At 49.5% G+C, this 8166-nt stretch overlaps 1 protein-coding gene across 1 annotated transcript; it reads left to right on the plus strand.

Moving 5' to 3' along the window:
• The first annotated feature begins 4465 nt into the window (after positions 1-4465).
• On the plus strand, positions 4466-5933 carry TPBGL (trophoblast glycoprotein like). Its single transcript, XM_044666226.1, has one exon. The coding sequence runs from the start codon at positions 4466-4468 to the stop codon at positions 5810-5812; it is 1347 nt and encodes a 448-aa protein (XP_044522161.1). The 3' UTR covers positions 5813-5933.
• Positions 5934-8166: the final 2233 nt, after the last annotated feature.

Consider the following 8166-nt stretch of genomic DNA (forward strand, 5'->3'; position numbering starts at 1 on the left):
CCCAGTTCAAATCTGCCTTTCTAGCTATGTGGCTCAGGCAAGTCACTGAACCCTGTTTGCCTCAGTTTCCTCATCTGTAAAATGAGCTGGAGAAGGAAATGAAAACCACTCCAGTATCTTTGCCAAGAAAATCCTAAATGGACAGATAATCCAATATGACTGAAATGACTGAGCAACAAATAGAGATAGGCAGAATAAAATGCAGATAATCAACAGAGTAGGCACTCAATATTTCTGAAATTAAACAAGTCCCCCTAAGAATCATAGAGCATGCACATAACACACACTCCCTCAAGAAGAACTCCGCAGTATGTTTGGCTCATCTACAATTAATGTGTTGCCTCTAACATAGAATAATATCTATCGTGTATATACCACTCTAAGTTTGCAAAGCCCTTTATATTTCATTAACTCATTTCATCCTCCCAGCTACCCTGTAAAGAAGGTGAACATAGAGTAAACATTTCATTCAACATTTTAATTCTAGCCTTAGAATTTCTAAAGTCTTTGAGGGAGATCATTTGAATATCCTCTCACTCTCTAAAAAGCCGTCCCTGGAAATCAGAACTGATCATTTTTTTCTTCCCTAGATAAATTTCCCTATAGCAAGGCGAGGCAGGCAAAATGACAACCAATCATTCTTCTCCGAAATAACCATTAGAGATATGAATATTTGAAGGCTGCTAGCTAGGGTTCAGAGAGCAGAAGTCTCTTGCATCTGGTTCTCATTCATTTTTTTTTTCATCTCACCATTACCATCTCCTCTGCCCCACCTTCCCTTCACCTCCTTTACCCATCTAAAGGTCATCCCCCTCCCAAGCCCGATGTAATAATGATAGGAAATTGACCACTGAAGTCCAAAGACACAGAATGGAATCACAGCTTTGCTATTTTCAGAGATTGGGGTTTTTCTGAAATCTTTCACTTAAAAAATAAACAAATTAAGAAACCTTCCCAGGCATTTGATAATGGGGAAGATACTATCACTGCCATTTTAACTAAGGGAAAATAGGCTCAAAACAGGTGAATTATCCAAAGTCACATAGAAAAATGGTGTGACCAGAACCCTGGTTTTGAAAGGCGAGTTGTTTTGTTTTCCTATGTTAGCCTTAAGGGTTATCTTAAGGGCACGTTCCCAGATGTTGTTGAGCATGGCAGTACCTTCTCAAATCAATTTTTAGAACTGTCTTTGGCTAGTGCCTGGGACCATTGGCATCCCACTGCCAGTGAGTTGGGAGGGGAGAGAGGAGGTAAAGTAGTTGAAATGGATGGGACAGAGAACAGAAGTTGACTGACTTTGTGGGAGAGTCACTGTAGGAGGTTTACGGAGAGGGAGGAAAGAGGAATAGCTATCAGCTTCCTAGAATAAAAACAAGAAGTTCTAATTAAACATCTTCCAGGAGGTTTGCACTCCCGGAGTGGCTGACACTCTCCCCTCTCCATAAATTCCTAAGTAGAAGTGACCATTCCCCCAGTAACTCCAGGAGCTAGACTAGAAGGGTTGTCCCTCCCCCAGGGAAGAACACAGCTGAGGCATCTAGCCTGGTTCTAAGGCAGCATCACCAGGGCTTAATGCAGGCCATTTGGGGGTGGGGGTGGGGGGCCCTGGACAACCACAGGGTCAACCTCTCCTTCTTAAGTGTTATTGATCCATTAAATATAACCACAGCCAAAGAATCAAGGCCACTAAGCCTCTCCATCCCTAAAAGAGCTGGAATTAAGGGCCTGAGCACTGTATGCTCTACTCCTGAGCTCGAAAGGGTGGGGAAGAGGGAGGAGGGAGAAGAGAGAGAAGGTGGTGGGAGCCTCCACCATCCCAACCCCAGTTTCCAATGCTGGATCAGGATCAGATGTCAGCTGGGGTCTGAATAATTCATAGCTGAGCCAGGGAGAGACTGAAGTCTTGGGGCTCCTTGGGTTCTTTTCTCTGTCTCCTTAAGTTAGTTGTTGAGGAGGATAGGGTGATAGGGAGCCCTTCTGGGCTCTAAAAAGAAAGAAGCACCCCCACAACAATCAATTACTGTGGTCTGCTCCTCAGCCCACTCCCCACTATAAAATCCTTTGAGAAATATTCTTGTCTTCTTCCTGCCACCGTCTCCCCTTCCCCTTACCCAAGCATCAAGGTCTGTGCCTGGAGCTGTCTATGCAATAGAGGGAATACTACATCCATCCTTTCAAGGTCTGTGAATCCTTTCCTGTGATCCTCTCCCTTCTGTACCCGCGTAGACCCCAGCCCCTCTGCAATGTGTAGGTGGTTTCTTGATTTGTCATATTTGAAAAAAAAATGTAAATCAACCAATAAACCATCCCTTTCTATAGCACTCGACAGTTTACATAAAATCTACACATAGCAGATAAAGTACACATTGTAGTAGAGTGAGTGAACAAGAGAGCTCTGGGTTGGGAGTCAGGAGACCCAGGTTTGAAACTCAGTTCTGACACAAATGCATTAGGTCACCTTGGACAGATCATTTCCTTCTCCAGGGTTCATTTTGCTCTGTTATTAAACCAGCAGCCTCAGTGATTTCTCGGGTGTTTTCTAATCCTGGCACTCTAAGACTCAAGTTCTATGAACTCCCCTGGGGGAATCTTCTGGGACTCAGCCAAACCTGTGCTGAGCAGTTTAACTCCGATATGCTCAGATATCTCTGGCTCCTCTGGCCTAGATTCAGAAGAGTCCCTTAAAATTAATTTCCCAATTTTCACATCTGTAAAATGAGAAAGTTGGACTAGATGGTCCCTTCCAATGTTTTATGTAATAAGGCCCTTCCCAGATTTGACATTCAATGAGCCCACTTATGTTACTGGATACTCATCATTCCTAAGAGGGGAGGGCAAGCATTATCACACCCATTTTACAGATTGAAAAGAAAAAAATCCAGTAACAGAAATAGGAAATGATTTACCCAAGATAACATGGCTAGTTAGTGGCAGAGCCCTGACTAAATGGTTCACCTCCCATGCTCCCCTAAACCACCAGACATACTGACTAGGACTTTTAACTCCATGAAATAGACTTGTTATTTATTAGTATTAGTTTGTTATTGGTATAAAGGCAATTCCTGATCTATGTGGGAAAACTCCCAGGTTCAGTGGGGTCGCCAATATAATAAGCTCAGACCATGATGCTGATTAAGGAAGTTTAGAATGATGAGCGAAAGCCAAGTCATTGACTGCCCTCCCATTCTTCCTGAGCTCTTCTGGTCTGCCAAGCCTTGTGCCAATGGGAGGAGGAGAGGAAGGCAAAGCAGAGAAACTGGAGAACATACCATCCAAACCCTCAAGGAGCCCAGTCTGGCTGGGGGGTGGGGGGGAGGGATGGAGGAGGGAAAGATACTGACAATAAAAAAGGTAGGTAGGGACAGTGAGTGCTGCCAGAAATCGGTGTGGGCTGGTGTGGTAGTCAAAAAATGCTTCAAAGAGGTGGGATCTGAGCTGGGCAGGAAGGATTTCAATAGCGGGGTGATAAACGGGAGAGACAAGACTCAGATTATCATTGGTAGGAGGGGTTCCAAAGAATCTTCTACTCCTAATCTTTCATCTCTTAGGTGTGACTTGCCTAAGGTTATACATAAGTTGGGGAGCAGAGAATGGGCTAAGACAGACAAGTGAGGTTAAAAGGAATGACAGAACCCTCCCAGATCCCCATCCCCAAATAGAACCTTGGGAAAGAGGTTCAAGGCTGATATCAGAAGGGTAACTACAAATTTCCCCTCCCTCTCTCCTGAACCTGCCCAATTCCGGAAGGGTCAGTTCTTGGCTGAAGCAAGGGGAAAGGAAGGGGAGAGTTACACAAATCCCTAACCCCAAACTCACCCTAGAAGAACCTTTTACCTTGGGGGCTTCCAGACTGTCTACTGTCCCCACAGCTGGAAGAGGGCAGGAAACTTTAAAGACAGAAGAAAATGGTTGGAAGGTGAAGGAGGCCAATTCCACTGAAGTGACGGAGTCACGGTGCTGAGTGGGGAAAGTGAAGGGAATAGAAGGGGAGAAGAAGGCGGGGGGAAAGGGAGAACTCCTGAGAGTCCAGAGTCTGGGCCGCTTCCCCGCCTCCCCCGCCCGCCTGGGACCTCAGGCAGAAGAAGGCGTGTCCTCGATGCCAGGGAGGAGGGAGGAGAGGGAGAGCAGAGTGGTCCAGTAGTAAAGTCCTCCCCACACCGGGGCTGTCCCGGCGCCGAGAGGGGTAGAGAGGAAGCTGGGGCGTGCTTCACATCTCCCCAGGGAACCGATCTCCAGTCCGCAGCCTAACCATCCCTCACCACTCATTTCCCCAAAGGGGCAACTGGGGCTTCCAACTGCAGAGAAACAAGCTAGCCCTGCCCTGCCCTGCCCAGACCGGCGGGGCTCCTCCCTTCTTGACCCAACTCACTTTCTGAGAGGAACTACGAGCTTTCTACTCTGCCCCCACCCCACGCCGTCCAAGCTTCCTTCCCGGTGGGGGGGCCTGGATGTGGAGGCAGAAGCGATGGTCCCGCGCCCTCTGCAGCCCAGGGCTCCGGCTGCCGCCCGGAGCTCGGGGCTGCCAGGAGTCCTGGGTCCTCCACCGCCGGCGCCTACTCCGCCTGGGCTCTCGCCGCTGCTGCTCGCTCCACCACCGCTGCTCCTGCTCCTGCTGCTTCTCCTCCTGATGAACACGCCGGCGGCTCCGTGCCCCTTCCAGTGCTACTGTTTGGGGAGCCCGGAGACTATCCGCTGCCGCCACATCGTCCTGCAGGAACTGCCCCGCGACCTGCCCACCGACGCGCACAACCTCAGCATCGTGGGCTCCAACCTGACGGTCCTGCGCGCCGCCGCGTTCGCCGGGGAGGAGCTGCCCACCGCCCCGGGTAATGGCAGCGGCGACGGCGGGGGCTGGGCAGTACGTCTGGCCAACCTCACGTCCTTACTGCTCAACCAAGACAACATCCAAGTGGTGGAGAATGGCGCCTTCTGGGGCCTACCCCGCCTAGCCACCCTGGACCTCAGCTACAACCCATTGAGTGCCCTGGGCTCCGCTGCCTTCCATCTGCTGCCCGCCCTTAGTGTCCTCAAGCTCAATGCCGCCACGAGCGGGCTGGGCGAGCAGCTGGACGCCGCCCTTCGCGGCCTGGCCACCCTGCGCCACCTTGAGCTGAAAGCCAATGAGTTGACCCACCTACCGCCCTCTGCTCTGAAGCTGACACAACTAGAGCAGCTGGACGCGCAAGACAACGCGCTGACTGGGCTGGCGCTGGTTGAACTGCGCGCGCTGGGCGGGGAGACCCAGGGAACCCCAACGGCCCCGACGGCTCCGGGCCCCATAGTGCTGCGCCTGTGCCTGGCAAACAACCCGCTGCGCTGTGACTGCGGGGCACGGGCGCTGCTGACCCTGCTCAACAAGGCCCTCTGGCGGGTTCCTGACGCGCGCAGTCTGCGCTGCGCTGCTCCTCCTGCGCTCCAAGGAGCCCCTTTCCTGGTCTTGGATGAGTCAAAGCTGAGCTGCGCCTTGGGTCCCCAAGAAAAGGAGGAGGAGAATGAGAAAGGGCAAGGAAGGGGAAAAGAAGAGGAGGAGGCAGCGGGCAATGAGGAGGAGGGAACAGAGGGAAGGGATGAGAAAGGGCAGCCGGGGACTGGAGAGGAACTGGAAGCCTCCTACGTCTTTTTCGGCATAGTCCTGGCGCTCATCGGTGTAGTCTTCCTTATGGTCCTCTATCTGAACCGTCGTGGCATCAAGCGCTGGACGCGCAATCTGCGCGAGGCGTGCCGGGACCAGATGGAGGGCTACCACTACCGCTATGAACAGGACGCTGACCCCCGGAGGTCTGGCACCGCCAGCTCGTCCGGCACCCTCTGAATGCGGCGCCCACCATTAGGTAGACTGGGCTGTTAGGAAGGAGAGGGGTACTTAGGTCCTCTTCGCACTCAACCTTTGGCTCTTTACCCCTTCCCAAACCTTCCCATCTTGAGCAATTAGTCTCCACTTCCTCCCCAACTAATCCTTTACTCTTAACCTCGCCTGTAAAAATTTAGGCACTTTGCTCCTCCTGGTAAACCTGTTGTTTAGTCCCCCGCCTATTTCTTGACTCAACTCCTCCCCCAAACCTTGGATCCTCTCAAGTTTTAGACCCAATATTCTCCTTTATTAGCCACCCCTCTAAGCTCCCCTGCAAGTTTGAGGGGTAATTAGGCCACAGCCTCCTGTACCAAGCTCTTCCTCCCCTCCAGTGCTTTCTCCCAAACCCCCTTGTCTATCATCCCTTTGTAGTCTTTCTTCTCTTCCTAGCCCTTCTCCTTTCATTTCCTCTCTCTTTCCTTTTCCTTTTTTTTTTTTTTTTTTTTGCTTTCTCTATTTCTCTCATCTTTTCAACCACACACACACTTTCTCTCTTCTCCTTTGGTTTCGGGCTAGGGAGAAGTCATTAGGATAATGACTGGAACGGAGGAGAGATCTCATCCTAAGTCTTTGCAGAAATAGAGGACTTTGAACGGATTCCCTGATCAGACAGCTGGACTGCTCTCAGGGCCCATTGCTGCTAAAACTGGTGCCTCCATTCCACCCCACCTAGACTCCTCTCCCTTATCCATCCAATTCTCTTCCCTTCTCCCATTTTTCATCAAATGAGGTCTTTGTAAAGCACTTAGCACAGTGCCTGGCACATAGTAGGAGCTATATATATGCTTATTCCCTTTCCCCTCCCTTCTATTCCTCTTCTTTCCAAATTCCCAATACATTTCCTTCCAGCCTTTCTCTCTCTCTCTCTCTCTCTCTCTCTCTCTCTCTCTCTCTCTCTCTCTCTCTCTCTCTCTTTCTCTCTCTCTCTCCTCCCTCCCTTTCTTCTCATTTTCTTCTCACTTGAAATCTCTTTCCTCCCTTCCATCGAAATAGAATGTTAGAAGGAACCTTTGAAGTCATCTAAGCCAAACCTTTCTTAACTTCCCCTTTCCCCCTTCTCTCTGCCTCTCCCTCCTTTCCCTTCTTTCTACCTCTTTGTCTTCCAATCCACCTCCTCCTTGACTCTCCTTTCCCCACCTACTACTACTAAACAAACTTGGATCAGTCCCTTTCTCCTTCCTCCAAGGATTCTTACCTCCTCAACCTCCTCCCTCCTCCAGGGGACCCTAGTCAATTTGACAAGTCTCCCCTCTTTTCTCAGGCACAAACTCCCCTGCTTCCTTCTCACTGGCTCCAATGAACCTGTTTAAAAATTGGGGGGTCTGTCTGTTAGCCACTTGCATGATCTCAAAGCACACCCATTGTGGGGAGGGGTACTGCCTAATCCTGGAATCCCCTCTCCCTGGGATTTACTCCTTCCATAGGTCAGGCTGAGACAACAGACTATGTCCATTCTGTAGAACAGGGAGCTGCCCCATCCTAAGCCCTTGAGACCCAACCTCCCCTTTACCTGTTTGGTTTCTTGAGTGGTCAGTTTTCTATAAAGCTTGCAATAATTTCTGGACTCTCCAGTCTCCCCCTGGAAGTGCCTGTGTCATTCTTCATCCGATCTTGGAGGGACCCCAGGGTGGAGAGCTCACAGAGGAATGGGAGTGAGCCACACACACATTCGGAAAGGGAACACAGTATAGATAAGTGAAAGGGACCTTAGAGATATAATCCAATCTCTTCGTTTTTGCAAATGGGGAAACTGAAACTGAGAAGGCAAAACAATTGCCCAAAGTCACACAGTCATTCAATAATGGATAAGAATGGAAACATAGAATGTCAGAACTGGAGGTTACTTTAGAGATCATTGAATTCACACCCTTTATTTTACAGAGGAGATTGAAGCTCAGAGAGGGGATGGATAGAACTAAAATAAGTGAAAGAAATAAGACTTATGCAATAGTGCAGTGACCCCATGTGCCCCTTTCCCATCCATTGCCTCAAACCCATAGAGTTAGAGTAATAAATTGGGATTATGCTACAGTGAAAAGGGTGAAATAAGGTTAGAGGTGGAATGTCAGAACAAATGAAACAAGTTATGGGATTCCTTTGGGGCAGCTAGGTGACTCAGTGGATAGAGTGCCAGACCTTAGGTCAGGAAGACCTAGATTTGTGAGTTCAAATCTGGTTTCAGACATTTTCTGGCTATGTAACCCTGGGAATGTCAATTAGACCTGTTTGACTCAGTTTCCTCATCTGTAAAATGTATTAGAAGAAGGGGAGTATATGGGTTCTAATCTAGCTCTGCCACTCCTTAGCTATGTGAT

Source organism: Gracilinanus agilis, chromosome 3 (genome assembly GCF_016433145.1).
Source record: "Gracilinanus agilis isolate LMUSP501 chromosome 3, AgileGrace, whole genome shotgun sequence".
Lineage (NCBI taxonomy): Eukaryota > Metazoa > Chordata > Mammalia > Didelphimorphia > Didelphidae > Gracilinanus > Gracilinanus agilis.